We start from the raw sequence: 26,991 nt of genomic DNA on the forward strand, positions 1-26,991 counted from the left end.
CACTCACACTGCCCAGGTCCTGACCACTGGTCTAGGGGGCTCTGCATTTTAATTTAATTTTAAATGAAGCTTCTTAAATATTTTAAAAACCTTATTTACTTCACATACAACAATAGTTTAGTTGTATATTACAGACTTATAGAAAGAGACCTTCTAAAAACATTTAAATTATTACTGGCACGTGAAACCTTAAATTAGAGTTAATAAATGAACACTCGGCAGACCACTTCTGAAAGGTTGCCAACCCCTGTTATACTGGGTCGCATTATATCGGGGTAGAGGTGTATGTGTGATTGTGCCAGATTCACATGCACTGAGACATCTTTTTTCACAGAGCTCAATCAGCAGTATCCCACAGTATAAATATATGTTTCCAAAATGCCAAAAACAAGTACACACACAGTGAATTCATTTATAGATGAAGTCATGCATGTTAGATTTAGCAGATAAGAGACACAACAGTATACTGTAAAGAGTGCCTCAAGGTGAGAAACGCTGCAAGGCATAAACACCTCAGAAAAGCACCAGGTACATTAAGAGCCCCAACACACTGACATCCCTACTTACAGCTTGATACCCCTCTTAAAATGTGACCTGCAAATATTTAGATGCAAAGAGAGCAGCGTACATGCAGATTTGTTCTAACAAACAAGGGCACTCGGCATACAACCACTTCGACCTACCCTTTCCCTGCTCACTAATTCAGGTCCCCTGAAGTCACACTCAATCAGCTATCTACTCCAGTGTCACCCTAACACAAGTTGTTCTGTGACAGTTATCACAGAACATCACTTGTGGCAGCCTAGGAACGAGTCAGGGTTTTAATCAGGGTGGATAAAAATCAATTTAAAAAAAATAACGGATTTTTTTATTTAAATTGGTTTTTTTGATAAAATGCTTTTTGAAGAATACACCTATCTAAAGATAGTTTTAATTAAGAAACATTATAATATGAGACAATACATTCATGTAATGTTTAAGAAAAGTTTTGTAAATTAGTTCCAATAGTTCATAGATTAGGGGCCCAATCTCATGAGGTTCCAGGGGCTTCTGTATAGATTATTTAGGTTAATCTTTCTATCTACCCAATGGGACTCAGTGCTCAGTCTAGAAGATACCACTAGAGATGCTTAGTTTTGCAGTTCTCAAACTGTGGCTTTGGTATCCAGAGATAACATGCTTGTTAACAGCAAAAATGTTTTTAAATAAATAATATATAGAAGTGAGAAATAAGACATCAACCCTATTGTCCCTCTGCAAATCTGCGTACGCTGAGTCAATCCCTTACTTCTCTCTAAAAGTGCAAAGTTTTAAAAAGATCAATGAATAGAAGATTCTTGGGGGCGGAATAGGTTTGGACAAGGAGAAGTCTTGAGATAAATGTGAGAAGGGAGGGACAGGCAGCAGAAACAAAAGTGAAACTGTTTGAGCAGCATATTCCAGAAGTCTTGAGGTCTTTCCGAGTGTAGACTTCATTGATTTGAGATCTACCATACCATTCTCTCACTAGAAGGAAAAACCTATAATGGCAGCAGGCCGTAAAAGAGACCCAGTGTGGGAACATTTTAATGAAGTTCCTCTACCTGTGGGAAAGACAGACATGCGTGCAAAATCCAAACAGTGCAACAAAGAAATGCAAGGCCTGGTTGCCCGAATGAAATAACATCATGAGAAATGTTCCTTCTCAGGAGGAAGCTGCATTGAAGATGATGAAGGGAACATGTCTGAACATGTGGGATCTTCAGGTTGGTAAACTTTTTTATTTCATGCTTCTTTCTTAAGGACTGCCTGTCTTCCTTCTGGACTATTGTTGAATTCTCATTTTGATCAAAAAATATGAACTAATTCATTCCAAACTGAGAAATCATTTGGGACCCAAAAAAGCAGGAAAGCTTGTTTTGTTTTGTTTTGTTTTTCCCCCAGATTATGGACAGAAAAATGAAGGTGAAGATGACTGAATTAGCTGCAGAAGCCAACATCAAGTTTCTCATGTTGACCTAGCTGACACACTCAATTTTTTTTCAAATATTTAACTATTTTAGTTAAAAACAATTTTAGCAAAAACAAACCAGATTTTAAAAAGCTTGAATGTTTAACTAAATTCAAAAATTCATATGCTTGCTTTGTTAAAATATTATGTTTGCTGTTGAAGAAAAAAATCCAGAATACATAACACTGTTGTTTTAGTTAAATAAAACAATTTAAATGTCTGTCTGGTGATGTTCTCCTCCTAATACAGCATAGCAAGAAAATACACCAAATATTAATGATTAACCTGTTGAATTGGAGATATTTATGAAGTAATTGGGAGGTGAACTATCTGCTTCAATTACCTTTGATAAATGAAATAACCAAACAATGATTCACTTTCTGATATAGCTATAAAACTAATCTGAAAAGTTTTCAAAATAAATCACTTTAAAAATGTATAGTGTGTACCTATTAAAATTGAAACATGTATCTATCTCTGTGTTGTGAAGAAAACGTATTAAGGTTATAACAACCAACAAGAATGCATTTTTATGTAGAAATCCACTATTAAATTGAGTCTTCCTGACGAGTAATTTAAATCATGATTTAAATCAAATTGATTTAAATCAAATCCACCCTGATTTTATTATTACATGATGTGGATTTGCAGAGATTTTATATCTCAAGAGATATAACAAAAATAGCTGTTTTAAAACTGCAAACCACGCCATGTAATTTAAAAAAGTTGCTTACCCTATCCCTATAGGTCAGCGCCAATGCAGTTCTTTGATAGCTGTGTATCAGAGTATGTTGGGGGGGACTCTGAGTAGGAACTGGCTGATTTGATTCTGAAAAGACTTGAACGAAAAAATAAAGAAAGAAGTAAAGTTAGAGTTGTGGGACAGGTCCCCTGCTATGTGGAACACTCAGAACATTTAGCTTCCTCCATCCCCATATTCATATATTTACAGGTCAGGTGATCTCTAAACTATGGCTACATAGCACAAAACTTGGGTAACCTAACATCCTTTCTTCACACTGGTAGGTGGGCAGCCTTCAAAGAAACCTAAAATATTAGGAGGCACATCTGTTCTGTCTAAATATACAGAAACATGTTCTGTTTGCATGCTGATGTACTTGGTGTGTAGTTATTTCTAACATAACTAAGATTAATAATGAAGCAAAACATCAACCACTGAGATTATAGCAGCAGCCACCATCCCCAGTTTACACCTGACAGAATGGTTCTGCTGTCATCAATCACCATCTCTTCCCCCAGAGAAAGAAGGGGCATATGAATTACTTTGGCTAAGAAGATAGCAGCATCCAATACAGCTTTGATATGACGCAGCCAGCCAGAGTTCTCCAAACCAGACAAGAAACTGTTGATAGACAAAGCTTTTGTACCACTGACTGAAATAGAAAGAAAAAGGGTGTTAGAACTTTCTATGGAGCTGTAGCTCTCTAGGTGGAGAAAAATAAAATAAAATACAGGATAGGCTGATATTCCTCCAAGCTTAAAAATCTATTTGACTTATTCTCCTCTTTTGGTAAAAGTGTCAGATTCCTAATGTTTCAGAAACGCAAACATGAGTAATAAATAAAACCCTTCAGCTAATATAGATCTTGCAGGTATCTGATCACGAGTTACAGAAGTGAAGAGATACAGTAACTCCTCACTTAACGTTAAGTATCAGAGGGGTAGCCATGTTAGTCTGGATCTGTAAAAGCAGCAAAGAATCCTGTGGTACCTTATAGACTAACAGATGTTTTGGAGCATGAGCTTTCGTGGGTGAATACCCACTTCCTCAGATGCATGCATCTGATGACATGTATCTGAGGAAGTGGGTATTCACCCACGAAAGCTCATGCTCCAAAATGTCTGTTAGTCTATAAGGTGCCACAGGATTCTTTGCTGCTTTCACTTAACGTTGTAGTTATGTTCCTGAAAAATGCGACTAAGTGAAATGATGTTAAGCGAATCCAATTTCCCCATAAGAATGAATGTAAATAGGGGGGTTAGGTTAGGTTCCTCGGAAACCTTTTTTTTGCCATACAATATAGTACAGTATTATAGTTGGGAGGTGCCCCCACCTTAACCCACACAGGCACAGCCCATTGGCACTGGAGACAATGAGGCAGGCAAGGAGGCTGAAGGTGCTGTAGGCTAGGAGAAGCAAGTTGCGCAGCAGCAGCTTCCCCTACTCTGCAAGCACTAGGGCGGGGGGGGCTCAACCCTCAGCCAGCCCATGCCTCCCGCTCTCCCAAGCCCCCACCCTTAACCCACCTCCTCTTCCCCCCCTTTACTACGCACATCACATCCTTGCTCCTCCCCCTCCCTCCCCTGCCTCCTGCCCACAGCAATTAACTGGCTTGCAGCATTCAGGAGGCAGGGGGGGGAAGAGTGAGGACATGGTGTGCAGGCTCCCCCTCTCTCCCCTGCCTCCTGAACACTGCAAGCCAGCTGATAGCTGCAGGCAGCAGGCAGGGGAGGAGCGAGAACATGGCGCACAGTCTCCCCCTTCCCTCCCGGCCATGGCAATCACCTGGTTTGTGGGATCTGGGCAGGGGTGGGGGGGAGACTGGGCACTGAGTCCTCGCTCCTCCCCCCGAACGCCTCAAGCCAGTTGGCTGCAGCGGGCAGGAGACGGGGGGAGGAAGGGGAAGGCGCAGATCTGCGCGGTCTGCCAGTGGGCGGGAGGGGCGTAGGGGAGCTGAGGGGGGCTGCCAGCTGTGGACAAAGCATTATAGCGAAACACTGCACAACTTTAAACAGAGCATGTTCTGTAACTGAGCAGGGACGTAAGATTGAAACAACATTAAGCCAGAGGACATTAAGTGGGGAGTTACTATACTAAGTCATCAGTGTGGTCAAAATGTAATGACAACATTCAAGGAAATGGGATTAGTGGTGGCCAGTTTGAAGAGCTACCTAATTTAACAGAAGAAGGACAGTACAAGATAAACATGCTACAATCCCAACAGCCTATCAAAAATATTTACCTGGGGAGTAAATATTGAACAGTTATAAATGAGTTATAAATGATTACTCCAGTTAATCACTTTCTTTAAATAATAAAGTAAATGTAGTGCTTGTATATGCAATGAACTGACGACCTTGAACAGTGAGGCCCTCTGTGTATCTGCAGAACAGATGTGCTGCTGCTTACTTACTGTAAGTTCCTCCATATTGCCTCACTAATGTACCTCAGATGTGATACTGGTGGCAGTGGGGGAGGGAAATTAATAGGAGTGGGTAGTTCACCTTCAATCATTCTAATTTCTCCCGCCTTCTGAGAGTATCAACATGGGTGCTTCATTGCTGTTGAACATGAAGGGCTATTTATTTTCTGTGATGTGGACAATTGTCAGTCTACAAGAAACAGGACTTAAGACATCAAGTAATCATAAGATGGTAATAGCTTTTTGCCTGTAATTCACTTTGAATCACACACATTACACTGACTGCCAAGCAACCAGTCTGGCTTGAACCAGATCAAGTAAATCAAAATAGTTTTGCACTATTCATCCTAGCTGATTGAGAGGTCTGGGCATCAAAAAAGATCAGGGCTTTGGAGCGGAGCCCAGAGTTGGAGCACGGAGCAGCTCCAGACCAGTGGAGCTGCAGGTTTTTGCCTGGAGCTGGAGCGGAGCCAGAGGACAGCTCAAAGCCCTGAAAAAGATGAAACAGCTAACCATTTGGCTGCCACAAGATCACTTGACCATGTGAGTTAAGAGAATTTTTAGTACAGAGCGAGTGAAGATGTAGTGGTTAGTGCAAAATTAATCCTTTTAGAACTGGCCTCTGAGTTCTGAGAGTGAAAGTAAGTGCAGGTTCATTTTATAGCACTCAGATGTCAAGAGTATTTTATCTGTGAGTGCAATCAAGCATTTCAACATTTAAGTCCTATTGAAAAATGAAGGGTAATACATGCATGTTATAAACCCCAATGGTTTTTTCCTGTGAACTATCTGACATGCTAACAGAATTTGCCCACTTCCACCCAAGACACATTACATGTTAAACTATTTTCCTTGCGCTAAATGACTGACAATTCATAACAGCTCATTGCCCAGGAATTGTGATTAACACTAGCAGCTGCCCCTCGGAAGTCCGTAACAGACACTAAATTCCCTGCTGTCGATAAGAAAGTTTGGAAGTTCTTTGGTGTTTTACATAGACTAACATTAAAAGACCAATGACTTCAGAAGGTCACTTATCTTATTTTTAATCATATTCTGTTACACCAGAGTTAGAACCAAAACAAAAAAAAACCAACCATACCTTCTAAAAGTTTCTGCAGGCTGGATCTCATTACGTGAATGTTTTCAATTCCAACAAACTGGAATCTAATGTTAGCATAGTTGTCTTCATTTTCATAGCCTTTACCTGCTGCTCTGTTTGCCATTGCATTAAGCTTAGTGAAAGAAAATACAAATATTTAAAATCAAGAGTTAAAAAGTAAATTGTAAAATCAAAATATAGATTAAGTAACTAAACATCTTCAGCAGGACACTCAGTTACAAAACAAAACTAACACACACATACCATAAACATCCTTATGGATATCAGATTTGTGGCAGACTAATCTGAAAGTATTACTCTGACATGAAACCACCACAACATGTGGGGGGATTTGATACATAGAAGAATATGAAAAGTAAAAACAATCAGATGTTGAGAGCTGACAAATCTGAATACTATATCCTAATTCTCCTTTCCCCAAATCATAACTGCTTATTTGAAAGATGCCACACAGTAATTAGCCTAAAAGAAAAAGTTAGTACTATGAAGTGTTAGGATACCTGAAGTGTGTAATTTGAAGGGAAAAAAAGATCAGTGTATCCTAAGTAATATGATATCTACAAAATTATGAGGTACCAACAACAGATCCAGCTGGGCTGGTTCCATTTCACTCAACAAGCCCGCATTTTTTTTCTGGAGGCTCCCTCTTGTGCTCCAGAACCTAATGCTTTACAGTTAAAATGTAATCTTTAATCTTAGATAAAATCAATTTAAAAATAAGAATGAGTGGAACCAACAAATATATCTGCCAAAGTCTGCAACTATGGCTTCAATAATTATCAGCTGCACCATTCTTCTCAATGTAGTGCTAATGCTCAACATTAGTACCTGATGAGATATGAACAATTAACTATTTTATTGCTGACCAAAACATGTAAAAAAAAAAGAGAGGAGATCTACAGTCTATTTTAAGTGACATCTCATTTTGATATCACATATGGATGGAACTTGGTTATAAGTAGAGTTTAGGAAATAATCACCACTTAATATGCCCACCCCTCAATCTGATCGGTGACCAAAGTCACAAAGATGTAGTAATGAAATTGCTTTTTAAAATGGGATATCTAAACAAATTCTAGGGCTTGAACACTGTCCTGCAGATGCTCTCTCGAGGTTTTACAATTTCTGTCTCCTAATTTCTCCATGTCCATTAAGGCATGCTCACTATAATTCTACCAGTGTGCGCTTGTTTTGTTTTTTTTTTTAAAAACAGCCCTCCAGCTCTGCATCCAATGCTATAAAAAAGTTCAGATCAATGTCACACATTTAATCCCAGTTAGAGAGTTAAAAGAAGTTTTAAAACTCAGAGTCTAAAGAAATGGGTGCCCAAATTTGACTGCTAAATGTGTTTATGCACCTAAATAAGTGGCCTAATTTTCACAAGCATTGAACACCCAACAGCTTTCATTGACTTCAACGGGAGCTACTGGGTGCTCTGAACCTTTTAAAATAACATTCATTGCTTGAATATGGAGTCTTGCATGCAGGCACCCATTTTTTTAAATCTTCATCCACATACCTAAGAGAAATGTGTGTTTCATTTTGGTTAGCTACCTGAAGAAGAAGAGTTACCAAAACTCATCTCACGTAGAACATGAACATCATATGACAGTAATACTTTTGGTCATTGACCTGGGACAATTCTGAATCCAATTCTGAATCTAGAGCAGGGATTCTCAACCTCTCTCTTTATGAGGCTCACCCAATAAAAACTCCATGGCCCACCTGTGCCACAACTGTTTTTCTGCATATCTAGCAGATTAAAAGCCAGTGTCGGCATTAGGGGGTAGCAAGCAGGACAACTGCCCGGGCACAATGCCCCACAAAGCTTAGATGCTCAGGCTTTGGCTTCAGCCCCGCATGGCAGGGCTTGGGCTTTCTGCCCTGGGCGCAACTCTAATGCCAGTCCTACTCTCTGGTTTATTTTGCTGGAACCCCTCAAACTTGCTCTCAGATCCTCTAGGGACCTCGGACCCCTGTTCAGAACCGATGCAGTAGAGATTAAAACAGCATGATACAGTACACTCCCAGCACCTCGCCCACATAGTGCCCCCAGGAGCACTTCCGTATGTATAAAGTGATCAAGTAAAGGAATTTAAGCTGAACCCTAAGCTGCAGCCCTGATAAAAGGTACATACCTTAGGTCGAGTGTCCATGACATACATATAGTGATGAGCAGGGTTGGCTATACTGATCGCATGCAACATATTTTCATCCTCCAGACACCTAGCACTGAAACCTGAGAGAGGCTGACTGCATCTGCAAATGGCAGCCTAGTACAGAAAACAAAGAATCAGACAGCAACAGTATATTAAGTAACACCTCTAAAAGAATGCTTCAGATGTATGTATTCTATAGAGCTGAAACACAATAAATTATTTTATTCTGCAGACTATGAAGTGAAAGATAAGCTGAAGAACTAAAGCAAAGATGCTCTAACTTTTTAAATCAAAGTACACTTTTATAGTAGACCTTACATTTAAGTTCCTGACTGCTGTTCATGGACTTTAAAGATCACCTGGCACTTTGATAGTGTAAAGGTTTACCAAATTTTGAAAATATGCCCAAAGATCTTAGACATCTCAGTTTACTTCCTAATACACAGCCATTTTTCTTACAATAAATGCCTATCTCATGTCTCTACACTCTCAGGATGTTTTCTATTGAATTATCCCCCTAAATACAAGATGACTCTACATTTATAATAAAGACAGTCATTTTGTGCTCTTCTACACATCCCTTAGGGTATGTCTACACTACGAAATTAGGTCGATTTTATATGAATCAATTTTTAGAAATCGATGTTATACAGTCGATTTCGTATGTCCACACTAAGCGCATTAAGTCGGCAGAATGCGTCCTCACTACCATGGCTAGCATCGACTTACAGCACGGTGCACCGTGGGTAGTTATCCCACGGTCTCCGCCGACCACTGGAATTCTGGTTTGACCTCCCAATGCCTGATGGGGCAAAAACATTGTCGCAGGTGGTTTTGGGTACATGTCCCCTCCCTCCATGAAAGTAACGGCAGACAGTCGTTTCATGCCAGACATCAGGGTGATTAGAAGAGTACAGCAAAGGGCGCTACACAACAGAAAGGCTTTGAAAACCAGTTTGCGACTGGCCAGGCTTTGGTATGACAGTTGTGTCTGTTTCTCCTTGATGCAAACCCGCTCCCTTTGTTGATTTTAATTCCCTGTAGGCCAGTCACCCTCCCCCTTTTCAAAATAAAGTAACTATTGTTTTGAAATCATGCATTCTCTCTTTATTAATTAAAAAAAAAAAAAAAAAAGAGCGAGAGAACAGACAATGTAGCCCCGGTGGGGTGGGGCAGGAAGGAAGGACAAGGCCACATTGCTTATCGGAGCCACACTAAAAATCACACTGTTTGAATGACAGCCTTCTGTTGCTTGGGTCATCCTCTGGAGTCGAGTGGCTGGGTGCCTGGAGCCTCCCCCACTGCGTTCTTGGGTGTCTGGGTGAGGAGGCTCTGGAACATGGGGAGGAGGGTAGGCGGTTATACAGTGGATGCAGCGGGGGTCTGTGCTCTTGTTGGCTTTCCTGCAACTCCAACAGATGTTTCATCATGTCGGTTTACTCCCCATTAGCCTCTGCATCAGGTCCTACCTCTGCTCTTTGGGCTCACTTAATTCTTTCCTGGCCTCTGCCACTGAATGCCTCCATGCATTAAGCTGTGTCCTATCAGTGTGGGAGGACTGCATGAGCTTGGAAAACATGTCATCGTGAGTGTGTTTTTTTCGCCTTCTAATCTGCAATAACCTCAGGGATGGAGATGATAGGGGGAGTGTAGAAACATTCTACAGTCTACAATTCTGGGGGGACTGCATGGTTACCTGTGCTGCTGAGTTCACCAAGCTGACCAAACAGGAAATGAAATTCAAAACTTTCTGGGGCTTTTCCCATGTATCTGGCTAGTGCCTCGGAGTTCAAAGTGCTGTCCACAGCGGTCACAATGGAGCACTCTGGGATAGCTACCAGAGGACAATACCATCGATTTGCATCCACACTACCCCAAATTCAATCCAGCAAAGTCAATTTTAGCGCTACTCCCCTCGTCGGGGAGGAGTACAGAAGTCGATTTTATGAGCCCTTTAGGTTGACAGAACGGGGTTGGTTGTATGGACACACAAATTTTAAAATCGACTTAACGCGGCTAAATTCAACCTAACCCTGTAATGTAGACCAGGCCTTAATCTCCAGCCTGGCCAATATAAAAACTGTAGTTCTCTCCTTGACAGCAGTGTTCTTCGAGGGGTGTAACGTACAGTCCTTGACAGGTAACACTCAGAAATACATCAACTCTGTGGATACAACTGGCAGTTGCATACGTGTAGCTTTACAATACTGGCCCTTCAGAAACTGCTGAACTCACAGGAGCAGTTGATATGACTGCTATTCCCTCAGATATATCTCAGGATTGAGATGGACTGCTGCTGTTCCATACAAACAACCCTCCTCTATGGAGTCCCACAGGGCTTGATTTTCTCTCTTCCCGCCCTCCTTCCCTCTTTAACAAATTATTTCCACGGTTCATAGCATTTTGGAACAAAAGGATTTTATTCTTGACATTCCAAGAAGTACAAAAACACAGAGGATTTGATCATCAGCTGATCTTAAAGGCACTATTTTTAGAAGTTTTAAGAGATTCAATTGACTAGTGAGTAATTTTACAGTTGGCTGAGCAGGACCTAGGCATCTCATTAGCCATAAGCAGTGTCAGAGATTAAGGAACTAGGATTGATCTATGAACTTGGGTTATTATACTTACCTCTCTATCTTTCCTGGACCAGTGGTATCTGTTGAGAAATAGTTTTAGCCCACTTGCACTGAAAGGAAATCAGACTGTACCTCTTTATCTCTGTGATAATACGATAACACTGGGAATCTTCCTTTGCTTCTAAATTTGGAGCTACCAACAATTATGGGCTTGCTTGCAGTTCTAGGAACATAAAGTTCTCTGGGATAGGAGTCACAAATCTGCAGAAAAAATAAATGTACAACCTAAGTGTTTCATTTACAAACTATATCAAATCTGGTGCATGAATTATGACAGCTTTGTGGATAAGAAGGTGGTTATAGCCGGGCTAGATGACACAGAGGTAAAAACACTTGCACCTAACATACAGAAATATGCCCATAATCCTTCCTAATGTACACACACCAGAAATGATACATGGATTAAAGGGTATGAAAGAATGATGAAATGAAAATCCTACACTGTGGAAGGGGACTGAGACACCAGTGTACAGTCTATCAAAATGAGACCACAGAGAATAATTCCACAGCAGTAGTACAGAAAGATCACACCCCTTGCACCTATCCCCAACTTCACTAATGAAAGGGTAGGCTTCTCCCTCACTGAAAGAGTTGTTCTGCTGCTCCTTTATAACAGGATTTCCATGGCTTAACCTCAAAATAGGACTGTTACTGAAGGAAAATAAGAAAGAAACCATGCTATCAAAGACTATCCCAACACCAAAAAACCGAACAGGGAGGGAGAGAGTCAAAAGTAGGCTCTCCCATCTTCTGCATCCTTTCACTTTAGGCAGCAAACTCATGACTCAAAGGCTATGTGGTTTGCAAGGCATTGCAGATATTGTGTTGGACTGGAATCAGGTTATAAAATCAAACAGGCATAAAAATAAACATGTTTCCTCCACTGCAACAGATTCTCTATTATCCTTTACCTCATAATCACGATTAGCATCGGACAACTGCCAGTTAGAGTTTGGCACTCCCATCCGCTTATATTCTTCTGCGAGGTCAATGAGCTGCCACCCTTGCAGCTGCTTAGACTCATTTTGTTTTGGATTGTAAGAGAAGGCATACAGTTCATCGTAGCTTGCTAAAGGAAACAAGAAAGTAAGGTATTATGCATGGAGTCAGATCCCAGAGTCTTTTTTGTCAGAAAAAGGGCAGGAATAGTTGCATTCATCATCTGATTATCTTTGCAGTTCTGTAACTGGGCAAGATATTTTATAAATACTCATGGTGGGTAAACTTTTCAAAAATGCCTAATTTAGACTAAGGGACTATGGTGCTTTTGAAATGTTTTACTCAGTGTGTAACTTCCGCGCCAAAGAGTTTACAATCTGAAGTCACACACGTACCATACAGTTAACTGACAAAGAAAGATGAATGGACACCAGCACAGGTAAGTTTGGTGGAATGTAGGTTTCAGTATTTTCTGCAGAACAGGGTGGTTCCTAGCCATACATCAACTGGGACATTTTCAAGGTTTAAGGGGCAACATTAAGAGTAGCAAAAAGTTTGGAGTGGATTAGAGATAAAGCAGGGGTCTCAAACTCAAATTTACCTTAGGGCTAGTGCCAGTCCTCAAATCCTCCCAGTGGGCCAATAATGTCACTCATGCTGCCCAGAACCCATCCCCGCAAAACTCCGCCCCCCACCTGCCTAAGGCTCTGGGAGGGAGATCTAGGGAAGGGGATTGGGTTGCAGGCTCTGCGAGGGAGTTTTGGTGCTGGGGCAGACAGTGGGGGTGCAGGCCCTGTGTGGGAGTTTGGTGGCAGGAGGAAGTATGTGGGGAGGGGGTGGTGTAGTGGCTCGAGGAGGAGGTTGGGGCTGCAGCACTTACCTGGAGCTCCAAGGCAGGGTGGGCTGGCAGCCCCCTGCGCGCTGCTGCCCCCAGGCACCACCCCTGAAGCTTCCCATTGGCCACAGGCATGCTTGGGCGGAGACAGTGTGCAGAGGCACAGTCCCGCCCTGGGGCTGTAGGGAAGGGCGGGCAGACATGTGGAGCAAGCAGGCAGATGCCATTCAGCTCTGCTGTGCTGCTGGGGCCCTGGGCCATGTAAATCGCTGAGGTGGGGAGAGTGCCCAGGGACGGCAGATGGGGCCAAGAGAGAGACCTGTCCCCAAAACTACTGAAGCCCTGCGGGTCACATTGGGGAGGTTCGCAGGCCGCAGATGACCTGCAAGCTGGGAGTCTGAGACTCCTGAGATAAAAGGTAGTCAGTAGAAATCTTGGTAGGAGCTCAAAGAAGGAGAAGAATTTTAAGAGATGAGGGCAGAAATGAATGCAGGTCCAAAATTGTGGCAATCTAGTGGAACAAGACAAAATTTTCCTAATGATTGATCTGATGCACAGTTCATATATTAGATTTAATATTTAGAATTGTTGCAGACAACAAAATACAGCAGAAGTTTTTGGAGATGAAAAAAATCAGTTATAAACCTACAAGGATCACTACTGTGTTATTCTCAAAATTTCAGCACTCATTTTGAAAGCGTTTGTTACTAGTTTCATAAAGCTTCACTGTGTAGTGAATACTGCGAAACTGAACATTCACTGAAAAGAAGAGATTAAAACATTTGTATTCATACCAGTACCTCAAAATAGCACCTGGAACTCCCATATTCATCACTCTGATATGATTAAGATATGTTTTGTACAATGCAAGCCTTGTGAAGTATCATTTTAAAAGTCCTGATCTGTTGAACATTAATATCTTGTTGAATAGTATGTACTGTCATTGTATGTGAAGTTATGAAGTAGTGCTATATGTTTGTTTCTGAAATATGTAGTAAGTAGGAAACGCCCATAGCTAGCCTTTCAGTAGAGCACTAACACTGACAAGACAGATTTACATCTAGATTGGTCAGACAGGCACTGATGGCCCATTAAGGAGAATCCATTCTCTCAATGGCCCTCCCAGAGACTCCTCAGAGGGCATACATGATGAAGGAAGCCTACCCCCTGTCACACAGCAAGGATCTTTCTAGCACATTGGTGGACATACTACGCCCGACAGTCAATTTAATCTGGCCCTCAAGCTCCTGCTGGGGAGCAGGGTCTGGGGCTTGCCTTGCTGCAGCTGGCAAGTGGGGTTGAGGGCCAATATGCATGTGTGTGCTGCAGCTCTCGAAAGCAGCGGCATGTCCATCCTCCAGCTCCTACGTTTAGGGGCAGCCAGGAGGTTCTACATGCTGCTCCCGCCCCAAGCAACACCCCCACAGCTCCCATTGGTGGGAACTGCGGCCACTGGGAGCTGCAGGGGCAGTGCCTGTGGACAGGGGAGTGCGCAGAACTGCCTGGCCATGGAGAAGCTGGAGGGGAGATAAGCCAGTGCTTCCGGGAGCTGCTTGAGGTAAACACTGCCCAGAGCCTGCACTCCCGAGCCCCTCCCACCCTCCAACCCTGATCCACCTTCCAGCCCTCCAAACCCCTCGATCCCAACCCAGAGCACCCTCTGCTCCCCAAATCCCTCATCCCCAGCCCCACCCCAGAGCCTGCACCTCAACCCCCCCAACCCAATCCCCTGCCCCAGCCTGGAGCCCCCTCCTACACGCTGAATTCCTCATTTCTGGCCCCACCATAGAGCCAATACCCCCAGCCAGAGCTCTCACTCCCTCCTGCACCCCAACCTGAATTTCATGAGCATTCAAGGCCTGCCATACAATTTCCATATCCATATGTCACCCCTCCAGCTAAAAAGTTTGCCCACCCCTGTTCTAGCAGCTGGAAGAACGTATAAAAGAGGGACAGTGACATCACCACTTGGCCTCTCTCCTGCCCTATCTTAACCCCTAGAAGACTATTTGGAAGACAAAAAACTGAGCTGGGGAGATTGGTCCCAGGTTGAGAAGGGAATTCAGCCTGTGTATTAAGAACTGTAAACTGCCTGAAACATCCAGTGGGATGAGAAAAGCTGCTGGATTCAAATCTTGCTTAGTCTGTTAAAGTTTAGACTTTAGACTGCAATTTTATTTTTATTTCTTATGTAACCTACTTTGACCTCTATGCCTAGCACTTATAATAATTTATAATCTTTCTTTCTTTAGTTAATAAACTTATTTTAATATTTTATCCTTACCAGTGGGTTTGTCTAAAGTGCTTGGGGTATCTATTCAGATTACAAAGGCTGGTGCAAATTTACTGTCCTTTGACAAAGTGACAAACCAATCAATGAGCTTGCACTGTTCAAGAGAAGGTCTTCAGCAGTGTAAGATGGTACATTTCTAGGGTACAAGGCTTAGGGGCTGGAGGAACTGGTTGGAGTCTCCCACTGTATAATCCATGAATGGCTTAGAAAGCATTCATGCAACTCAGCTGGGCGTGTCTCTCCACAAGTTGATCGCTGAGTGATCACAGCACTTGGAAGGGTTTGCTGTGTGTCACTGGCATAACACTGTGAGAGACAGCCTGGGCTGAAAAGTTGAAGGGGACTCAGTGGTCCCACAGTCTAGGTTGTACCCCAAGGGATGTAACAGCCAACAGTGACTTTTATAAATGCAGTTTCACAATCACTTAAGATCTCACCCTCTTCCATACCCGTACGTCAGCACACTCGAAACTATAGCAGAGTAACAGTTACCAAAACTATGCACAGCAGATCAAATGGCTTTCTGTATTTATGCCGCTCAATTTCAGAGACTTTACAGACGCCTCACATTTAATAACAGAAACAGCACAAAGCCCAGACTTATTTTGCAGAATGGTGGCGCAAACATATACTGCAAGGTCTTGTGCACTTGAAAGTCATACCTAGTTTTGACAGTTGCAGCAAAGAGTTGTAAATGTCATGACAATCCCTTTCTCTGGGAACAATAAAGTGAACTACCCTGAAGTTCTTGCACTGGATCACAAGAGGGCAGCCTGAAGTAGTCAAGGCAAGTTTCTCCACTGCAGCGATATGATGATGTAGTATCTATAGCACACAAGAAATCATAATTCAAGTCTTACTGTAAGATGTTAATTAATAGCACTTTAAAATATACTTTTGAAGAGAGACACAAAGTATATTGTTAAACATAACTGAACAAGCTAGTCAAAAATCCTTATACAGTAGGTTTAATTTGTTAAAGAAATCTCTGACACTGGCATTTTGGTCAACCTATCTGAACTATTTATTTGAAATTATGCTCTTTCTCCTCCGCTAAACTTCAGAGGATTACCAGTATGTCACAAACTTCAAGCAAATATCTTTCTTCGCACACAGTGCAAAGGTAAATCTTCAAAAAGGCAGGTCAATCACTTTCTATAAAGCTCCATTGCCTGAAAAGCTGTATCCATTTAGGTGTTGGGAAGATATGCGGTTGGTTGCTTTCCATGTCTGGGAGTGCTTTTAAGTGCAAAGCATCAAAAATAGCAACCAAACAGCTAAATACAGAAAAAGTTATTTTAGTTAACCCCTTAACTAGACTTAGCTGAACATATTTCATCGTGACGATTTTCTGGGGGGGGAAACGTGTCTTTTTTGCAAAAGTGAAATTAAATTTTGAAAAAAAAAATCCATTTTCTGTCCTGAAAATCAGAAGGAGGGTTCCTCAGCTCCCTGTCTAGAAGGCTTTTGTCAATTTCGCTTTCCTTCTGTAGGCTGTGAAATCAACACAAAATTTTCCAGGAGGGCTCCTCAGGTTGAACACCTTAGCTTTCAGCCTCTCCAACACCAGAGCAGATGGTAGTAAGGGAGAGAGAGGAAGGTTGAGCGCCCTGCTCTTTGACAGCAGCCCTGAGAGGCTATTGTCAATTTCATTTTCTGCCAGATCCTTCCATGCCAGCAGCTGAGAAGGCTAAAATGTTTTGGTTCTCCAGAAATAGAATTTTTCTTGAAACATCTTTTTGTGGAAAAAAAGACAGCATTTCGCCCCAGATCAGGAGGAAAACGTGGAATCTTTTGAAGGAAGGGATTTCTGTTATCAGCCAGCTTTAATCTTAACACAACTCAGTTTTACTATCGTTAAACTTTAGTTTTAAGCAGCTGGACCACCACTTGACATGCAGAAGATGGACTTTCTAATGAAGAATGTGAAGATTACCTTACATTTATGCCTATAACTATAGTTTTGTTAGTGCTCTTTACTTTTGACATCAATTCCAAGAATCAGCCTCTCTGTACCCACACAGGTGTGAACTAGGAGGTAGCATAATCTGTTCGTGGGGAGCAGGATGAAAAGAGAGATGAGAAAGATCTACTATGAATTATTCTACAGCTACTCATCTGTATGGTCTAGATGTTACATTCAGACTTCAAAGTCAGTTCCATACAACTTCTCCCACACCAAACCACCACCTCAACCACAATACATGTCTTTTGAGGGAAGAAAGAATTAACATAAGAATTTTACTAAGTTTTTTACACAGACATGTAAACACAACAGATCAAATATGGAAAAATGCATGTGTGATTTAACAGTTTTCCTGTGCAGGAAAGCCACAGATGCAGTCTGCTTCACCTGAGACACTGAAAGGAGCATATTCTTCAGCCCTCTGTACTACCAGTTGTTTTCTCCTCTTAAGACTCAAATAAAATATCCTCCCATCTGATAGCACAGAAAGTCAAAGAGGTAGAGATCTAAACAAAGTCACCACAAACAAATGAAAAACTAATTGGCCTGACCATCTTTGAATAGACAAGAAATAGAAATTAGCTGCATAATGACTTGATTTTCAGCACCCACCCACAGCTCCCACCTTTGAAAATCAGGCAGCTATTTAAGTGCTTAAATAATATGGATTTACTTTAGACTCTCATGTGTTAAAATATTAGCTATACTGACAAGATGCAGCACTTAAGCCTGGTCACTGGCACAGCAGGAGTAGAGATTATGGATCTATTTTTTATATGCATCATGAAGTAGGGAAAAATATTTGAGAAACTATATCCAGTTAATTATTTATCTTTAATTAGACATGCACAAGAAGAAAAAAAGGAAAAGAAAACGTTTGGAGAAGCTATGCATTTTCAGGCTACAAGGCAATGCATTTCATATCCTTACCCAAGTCTCCTTCTGGCTAGAGTCTATAAATAACAGATGAGTTGCTGTAAGGTACAAAGTTCCCATTAACGATTTGTTGCTGGTGCTGAAACGGTCTATTAATTTCACCTGATCTACCTGCAGGAAGGAAAAAAACAAACATTTTACAGGAAGTAAAATATGACTGAACATTGGGGGAAAAAACCTTCCCTGATAGTGAGATCTACACTGGACAAATACTAGGAAGCAAGCAACAGCAAACAAATCTGATTTGCGAGGAAGACTAACTAGATAACATAGGTAATCTCATTCAAGACAATGCACAATAAATACACAAGGCTAGGATCACAAGTAGATTCAATTCTTATCTGTAAAAGTTAAAGTTTGTCAAATAAAGAGTCACCTTCTGTTCTGCTATGTATTAGGGATTATTTTCCACTGGTGTTGATCGGTTCATTTAAGAACCATTTTGAAAGCAAGAGGTATAATTTGCTAAAGTAGAAAACATGTAGCATCCAAATCTATCTGAAGTATAGCGGCAAATCCTCAAACAACAGTAAGTATATTATCCTGTTACATAGAAGTCTCAAGTATTGAATTAACAAATTTTTTTTTCTTCCAAGGTTTTCTGCATCCCTGTCAGAGCCCATGGCCCAACCTGCCCTGACTTCATTTTCACTCCCACTTTGTACTGTTCCCACCCTCCAAACCCTAGGTCATGGTGTAATGACTTGCTCTCTGCTAGTGAACTGGAAACTCCCAGAAAAATGGAAACAAGGGCTACTATCAGCAAAAAGACATTCTCCTAAAACAGCAGAGGAGTTGTTTTTAGAAGAGAGAGCCTTTGCAGGGAGAGATCTCTCACGCTGGCACCCAACCAAAAATCTTCCCATCCTTAACCCCAATAAAGGAATATTTCATAAAAAGGGGTTTTAGATAGCCCACAATTTAGCTGGCATGAACAAAGCCCTTTAAAAATGCCAGTTTGTTTTACAAGAAACAAATGTTACATGATCCTATATGTAAAACACCACAACACAAAAGGACTACAGTAAAAGGCTGGCCTGTGCAGTCCTCATTATTTCTTGGCAGGACTGTCTCATTAGTGCCAAGTTAGAGCTGTGTTACTAGGGCCCAATGCTGCTCCCATTAAAGTCAGTGGCACAACTCTCAATCAATTCTATTGCAACAGGATCAGCACCCAGGAGAGGTGGCTGTGACATCATAGATAAAGCCCTGGATCAGCCCAGCAGGCATCTGCATTTCCTAGATATTATCTCAACAATGCAGGCACAGATAACTGTATCTAGATGACCCCAAATGATACAGATTTGATTATTAAGCCACTAAAGCAATTTTTTAAAAAGTCAAGTGCAGTGGGAAGGATAGGTTGCGTGCACACGGTTCTACTGAACCATTAACAGTGTGCCACACCTCAAGGGGGAAAAAATAAAATGAGTCACAGTTTCTCAGATTTAAAGAGAAAGGGATTTTAAAAAAGGATAGAAAATAAAAGATGGCCTGCATTTGCAATATAGATAACATTATAACAAACCTAAGAATATACAGCAAAGAAAATGTCAAAATATTGCTTCCAAACTAATGCCCCCAGACAAAAAATAACATTGTCTCTAAGAATTGTAGAGCGCTTTCAATAGCAGGATGGAAACCAGTCACCCCAACAATATATGAAATCTATTTACAGTGACCAGAGTCACAGGAGAGGACTGAGTAATTGATTCGGACTGGTAGTGATGATCAAAGACTGCATAACAAAGGACATGTCTGAATGTTCTCTAGTAAGATGGCTAGTACATCACAGAAGAAAAATATAACCATCTTAAGTCTTGCCTTGCAAGTGTTTAAAAAGCAATTAAACTCTGAGTAGTAACTAAAAATGGTATTCTGTCATTCCAGGTTTACTGTCTTGCCATGACTCCATATCAGATTTGCTCAGGTTACAAACAGATTTCCTGCCCCCAAAATCCTTAATACCATGCCTGCAAACTCACCCTGAGATCCAACAGCCAAGTTGTACTCCTTCTGACAAAAGTATTACTAGTAAAAGACCCTACAGTGGAATGGACTCAGAAGTACTGATGATTTCTAAAGTAGAAATTAATCCCATAGCAGTATTGTTCTCCAACAGTAAATAAGATAAAAAGTAATACAATTGAATTCCTTCACTAAAAGAAGATTTGAATTGGAATACACATAAGAAACAGGTCTGAGGTGTCATTTTTACACAGTCTCTTTTCTGAGCATAACCATACTATTTCTTTAGTCTAACCAAAACAAAAAAAAAAAAGATTGACAAACTGTCACTCCTGTACAATGTAAGTATCTAAGTACATTACAAAAGCTTGGCCAGACACTTGCAGAGTTCATTTCAGATTTGTTTAAAAAAGTAAAGAGCACCATAACTGGAAAGTCCGTCCACAGATTGAACACACTTACGTGTGTGGCTTTATAGATTACAGTGTCAATGATAAGAAGACTGAATGCATGTGTCAACAGTTCACATTGGCAGAATATTGGGCCCAACAGTCACTGCTCTTTGAATACACCTCTACCTCGATATAAGGCTGTCCTCGGGAGCCAAAAAAATCTTACCGCATTATAGGTGAAACCGCGTTATATCGAACTTACTTTGATCCACCAGAGTGCGCAGCCCCGCCCTCCCGGAGCCCTGCTTTACTGCGTTATATCCAAATTCGTGTTATAGTGGGTCGCATTATATCGAGGTCGAGGTGTATTCTGTGACTGTGTGGTTAGGCTCCAGTGCACCACTGGTAAGGCTCTACTGAGCACTAAGGTGGCACTACCAAGGGAACTGAGGGAGAAGCACAGAGACTGGGCTCTCCTAACTCACTTCACATAGAATCCATCTCACTCACACTGCCCTTTATCTTTATTTTGCATGTTTGGTTTGAAGAGGAACAATGGATAAAATTTTGAAATGCAATTAAGGATTTAGGAGTTTAAGTCCCATTTTCAAATGCAATTTAAGCACTTCAAAGCGTAAATCTCATTGAAAGAGAATGGGATTTATGTTCCCAAGTCAATTAGGAGCTTTAGAAAATTTTACTCGGTATGTGCTATAACAGCAATGAATACTAAGGGCAACTCCAAAGTTCCAAAGAGAATTTATAATTACAAACTCAATCCACAATAAAATAGCCATGTTATTGAGAAAGGGAAGAAACTTCATGATTAACTCTTCAGGTTAATGTTCTCACTGCCAACCCGTTGGTCTAGATTGGTGTGTCATTGCATTGTTGCCACTAGAACCCCCTATAAGTTTTGCCTTCAAGCCAGGATTCCATTTGCAGCATTAATAGTTTGTTTAGCCATTTGCTATACCATCCATATGGAAAAACAAAATCTCCAAAGAGCAGTCAGATTAAAAAAGTAAATATGTGTCCCATAACAGTCAGAACAAAGTCCAGCCTGAACTATTATGCAGAAGAGATCTGCAAGATATTTATATTTTAATTGCCCCACTTCCCATGATAGATCTGCTTACATTTATTATCAACTGGTATATGCCTGCCTTCCTCCACTCCCATGCACATTGTATCCTCCAAAGTTTATTTGAAAAAAAAATCCAAACAAACAAAGCAAGCACATTAGTAGACATGTTTCATAATTGAACAAAGTCCTTTCATAACCAACCTTGGTCATTCCTGACAATTAAATCCCACATTTTAATGTGAATTGTTTCTAGCAGGAATTATTTAAAAATTATATTAGTCTCTGACAGAGCACCCTCAAAAAATTCAGGACATACCATTTACATTTCCTTTTTAAGAAATTACATTTTTCTCTCTTCATCTGATTATATTTACACATAAAGGATTTTTCTTTTTTTTTTTTTTTTTGACAAGAGACATACTAAAGCCCACTTCCTGCAATGAACTCTGCACAGTCAAATCGTGTGCCCATCCTGAGCCTCATTGATTCCTATAGGATTGGGCCTATACCAAGCTAGATGGAGGTTTGGTGCCAAAATAACTGGTTGGAAATCAGTGAACCTAGCTAACCCAGTTTCCTGTCAAATGTAAAGTTAAAGGTAAAACATATCTATATTCTGGATTGCTACTTTCATTTACAGGAGTTAAAATTTGCTGTTGTAAAAACAAAATTCTCAAACATTACTTAAAAAATGATGTTTCTTTCAGTCTATTCACTTGTCTCTAGTATGTTAAGTTTTGTGTAGCATAACAAGTCTTAATTTATGTAGCTTTGTTGGCAAGCAGCTGAATGATCAAACTCTCCCTAGCATAATGAGTTTTATACTGATGCATAAAGAAAATTAAAAACCGATAACCTGCTCCCTTAATTAAATATTGGCTATAACTACAGTACTTTAAAACTGGAAGGTGACATTATCCCCTTCCTCCATGTCTATAAATCTTTATGGTCAGACTGCCTGATCATTAAATGAATAGCCTGTGAGGTGATGGCTTCTACGGAACTGCAGATAATGCAGTCTTCAGTAGCCTTTGCAGAAAGCAGCCTCCAGCAAGAAGAGAGGGAGTGCTGAACTGCAACTCATTCTGCATATCAAAAAACACCAGATACCACAGAAACACAGACATCAAGTAATTTCAACTAGGAACATTTTTGCTTCTGCTGTTTGCTCCTTTATAACATATAAAGAGGGCCTGAAAGTTTTGTTTATATTAAATTCCCCTTACTTCTTTTCTTTACCATAGGAAAAATATCAGGAATGTCTACTCTGGTCTAAGTGGTTTTTCTGGAGATGTCTCAGAGAATGCATTCTTTTAGCTCTCGCACTAACTGAAGAGGGCAAGGGTGATGAATCTTTAACAAAGGCATTCTTTCTCCAAAGTATGACCTACCTAAGTTAGAAAACAGATGCACACAAGTTTTAAAAAGTTACTAAAAATAATCTCAATCACTCTTCACTCTCTTGATTCATGACATCATTAACGTAGTTTTGCAGATATCATCATCTACACTAGGGACATTTTCTAAATATTTCCCATTATAACAATTAATTTCAATTTGTGCTTGCAATGTTAGAAATACTAGAGTAGACTAGCAGTCAGCACTTCACTCTCATTGACTTTGCTCAGAACAGATCTAACTGACATGGTATTAAAGATGCTGGCAATCTATCTACACCAGAGCCATGACCCAGCATGAGAAGTCCCTTATGCCTGTGGGCTCTGCACTAGCACATGGATGGCCATGCATGAATCAGCTTGAATAATGACTGTTTATTGTTCCCAGTACAGCTACAACACAATGGATAGGACCTGTAAAGAACTAAAAGTTGGTTCAAACCCATTTTTTTCCCCTTTGCAGGTCATCTATAAAGAGGAACCATCAATTTAAAAATCACATTTCTGTATGAATTTTCCCTACTATTCATATAAAAATAAATCATAAAACCAGAACAGGGAAGACAGTTTCCATTTACTTTATATACAAGATATTGTCAGATGCACAACCACTTGCACCATTTCCTATGCATGACTTTTGTTTGAGTCTTTCACCCAGCAAAAGGAAAACATTAAAAAAAAAAGATTTGATTGTAAAACCACAGGAACTTACAGGAAAACACACTCTGGCGGAACTATTGGCAATTATTTTTAACTCCCTTTAAACATAACTATATTTCCAGCTGACATGTCCCTTTAATGGTGTATGCACTGAATATTTTCATTTGGTGGGGTTATATCCTGCTCTGGCTGTGGAAGACAGGAGATGACTTGGTCTGGAAAGTTTGCTACGTCCCTACCTTCTGTGATCCGTGAGGCATAGGAGGCAAAATGCATCCTGTGACCGCTCCCATGGCGGAAACCATGTCAGCGCACAGTGGGGAGAACACAGGCAGGGGGAGGTGGCTTTGCAGAGAGACTTTCACCACTCCCTGTTTTGTTTGTATTTCACAAACCTGCTGCACCAAACCGGCCGCAACTCCAAAGACTGACTGGGGGCGGGGGAGGGCCCCGCAGGGGAGGATCCTGCCAGCGGCCGCGGCCCCCTCTGTCTGTACCCAATGTCCCTCACAACTCTGCCAGAGGAGCGGAGACTCACCCGCCACCCACCCAGCAGTATCTCCCCAAAGGTCCCCTCCCCTATCGCGCCGCCACGCCCCCCCAATACTACCTCCAACCACCCCTATGGTCCCCCAACCCCCTCCCGCACCCAGCTCCCTACTACCTGCAGCCCCCCGTGACCCCCGCACCCTCAATGCCCCCCCGCTCCCCCAGTGACCCAATCACCCCATGGCCCCTCAAAGCCTCCCATAGCCCCCAGCCCCCTAGTGACCCCCGCACCCTCCATGCCCCCCGCTTCCCGCAGTGACCCAACCACCTCTGTGCCCCCCCAGACCCCCACCCGCACCCATCTCCCTACTACCTGCATCCTCCATGCCCCCCCGCTTCCCGCAGTGACCCAACCACCCCTGTGCCCCCCCCAGACCCCCACCCGCACCCACCTCCCTACTACCTGCATCCTCCATGTCCCCCGCTTCCCGCAGTGACCCAACCACCCCTGTGCCCCCCCAGACCCCCACCCGCACCCATCTCCCTACTACCTGCATCCTCCATGCCCCCCGCTTCCCGCAGTGACCCAACCACCCCTGTGCCCCCCCCAGACCCCCACCCGCACCCATCTCCCTACTACCTGCATCCTCCATGCCCCCCGCTTCCCGCAGTGACCCAACCACCCCTGTGGCCCCGCAGCGCGGGGAGGGGAGGGGGCGGCGGGTACCTTGGTGGTGCGGATGTGCTCCATGGTAGCTCACAGCTGCCACCGCCCCGCTACGCCCAGCGTCTCCCGGCCAGAGCCGCCGTCACCTGGAGACATTTCCGGTAAAGGGAGGGGGAGTCGGCGAGGGAGCGGCCCAGAACTGCCTGGGAAAAGCCCGCGCAGCGTCCCCTGCCGGTTGGGCGACTGGTCGGGCTCCGACAGGGCCCCCGGCTGCGGAGGGGGGAGGTTGGACGTGACGGGTGGTGAACTCGCCCTTGCGTTAAAGGCCGCAGGCCTGTGAGCCAGCCCCCAGCCCTGCCCAGCAGCATCTCGGTCACCACGGTGGGAACCACACAAAACTGTCACCCCTCCTTTGCCCAGCTAACGCTAACGGGGAGATTAGCCCCTGTGCAGGGCAAGGCCTAGCAGGCATCAGTTAACCCCACTTCAGACTGGGGGTTCTCCCCCAAACCTCAAGTAAACCTGATCCACCACTGCCCATGTTATCCACCCTAGGTAAAATAACCCAGCACTCAGGGGCTGACACCTTGGATGCAAGAGCCTTAGCCACCCCAACTCACTACCTCCTTTAAGAGATGCCCCTCACCCATTTCTTCCTGTTTTGGCGCTTTACATGCCATATCACATAGCAAGTCAATATACAGATCACTTTATTTTATGTTGCTGAACATCACAACATAACTGACTGTTTATTTGTTCATGGGAGGCATCTGGAGCATGAGACACATCTTGAAAATCTAAAGAAAGAATTAAGGCCCCAGTCCTACAACAAGCTCTGTGTGGATGCAGGGATCCATCCAGGTGGATCTCAGGGTAGGATCATGGCCCACATTCCCAATCCACCAGCCTACGTCTTCCCAAACAACTGAGGAAAGTAGGGAGCTTTGCAGTGTATAAGTCCAGGCTGTGGTGACTTAGGGAGCAAATTCCAAAGTTGATAATAATGAATATAATCATGCAGATAATGATAGGCTGTAATATATAATTTATATATAATATATCATTTGGACCACAAATAAAGCATGGTGTGGTGCTTCTTAAAAATAAGTTTTGGTCGTCATCTTCTATATACAGTTGTCCTTCACTCCCGTGAAACATAGGTGACAGCCCTACCTTTAAATCTCCTCTTTGTGTCACACGATTAGTGTTATAGTCACTGATCTATTAAATTCACCAGTTTTAATGTTAAATTTCTCAGTCACAGACCCCAGTGTTGAAGGTCCCCTGGGGCATCCTCTGACCACCTCTTACCAGGAGGCTTCTATGAAATATAAAGCTGTTCTCCTCTGACAGAACCTCTGTGAGGAATTCAACAGGGGAGACACTACTTCTCCCCTCCCCAGTGAATCAACCCATCTGGCACAGCAAGTCAGTACCTTCCTGCTCCCAAGAGTGAGTGAATTTGGACCAAAGTTTCTAAAGATTTTTGAGAATGAAAAGTGCAATAAAATTAATTATTATTTTATTAGTTATTTAAACATAGTTATGCACACAAATATGACATAGGATTTCACAGCTGCAGACTGAGGCAAATACTACAGATGGATTTTAAACTAAGATTAGATCATTTTATGTCCATCGATAACATTTGCAGCTCAGTAAGCCAAGGCATATAATAAATGTTATCAAAACTCAGACTTCAACGGTGTCTAAGAAAAAGTACTTGAAATTCTAGATATGGAGTACATCACAGCCTGAATCAAACCATCTCAAGCCTTGTTTGAAGAAAGATGGGCTCCAGCAAACCAATTGCTCATGACATTTGAAAATATACCTACTGACAATCAATGATCAACAATACTTTCAGGCTCCAAGATAATGTTGAAAAATGAGGACTGGTCTCTCCTGACTGTCGAAAGCATGTTCTCACACAGACCACTCTGCTGGGATCTTTGGGTTTCTCTGTGTGTATGTGTGAGTGCTTCTCATGAATCACCAACTTCCTGTAAGTCTCCTTCCTGTGTGATGCCTTTCGACCAAAAGGCCTTATGACTTCATATTTACTTGTAAAAGAAAATTTAAAATAAAAAATTAACTGTTCCAGATGTAAATAATACTCAAAATACCTGTTTGTATACTTCCCAATCGATTTTCAGGAGGCCGCCTGAACAAGCACAATGTATGACCCTGCAAAAATCTAAATTTCTGAGTCAGGGGTTGGCAAAAGAGGCTGGGGTCTATAAGCAAAGAAGCTATTTCCTGGTTTTGGTTCCTCCTGCATTCAGAG

The 26,991-nt window shown here is 42.1% G+C and overlaps 1 protein-coding gene across 1 annotated transcript in view; it reads right to left on the minus strand.

Annotated features, from left to right (window-relative positions):
* The window catches only part of MTMR6 (myotubularin related protein 6), a 36,511-nt gene extending 11,661 nt beyond the window's left edge, over positions 1 to 24,850 (minus strand). Inside the window, exons 1-8 of the mRNA XM_030562251.1 lie at positions 24,765 to 24,850; positions 18,039 to 18,155; positions 15,805 to 15,967; positions 11,987 to 12,144; positions 11,148 to 11,276; positions 8,416 to 8,550; positions 6,257 to 6,389; positions 3,275 to 3,384 (exon numbers count right to left, since the gene is read on the minus strand). Of these exons, the coding sequence (XP_030418111.1) occupies positions 3,275 to 3,384; positions 6,257 to 6,389; positions 8,416 to 8,550; positions 11,148 to 11,276; positions 11,987 to 12,144; positions 15,805 to 15,967; positions 18,039 to 18,155; positions 24,765 to 24,788 (969 nt within the window). The 5' untranslated portion in view covers positions 24,789 to 24,850. The remainder of the gene's footprint in view (positions 1 to 3,274; positions 3,385 to 6,256; positions 6,390 to 8,415; positions 8,551 to 11,147; positions 11,277 to 11,986; positions 12,145 to 15,804; positions 15,968 to 18,038; positions 18,156 to 24,764) is intronic.
* Positions 24,851 to 26,991: the final 2,141 nt, after the last annotated feature.

The sequence above is a fragment of the Gopherus evgoodei genome, chromosome 1, assembly GCF_007399415.2.
Source record: "Gopherus evgoodei ecotype Sinaloan lineage chromosome 1, rGopEvg1_v1.p, whole genome shotgun sequence".
Classification (NCBI taxonomy): Eukaryota; Metazoa; Chordata; order Testudines; family Testudinidae; genus Gopherus; species Gopherus evgoodei.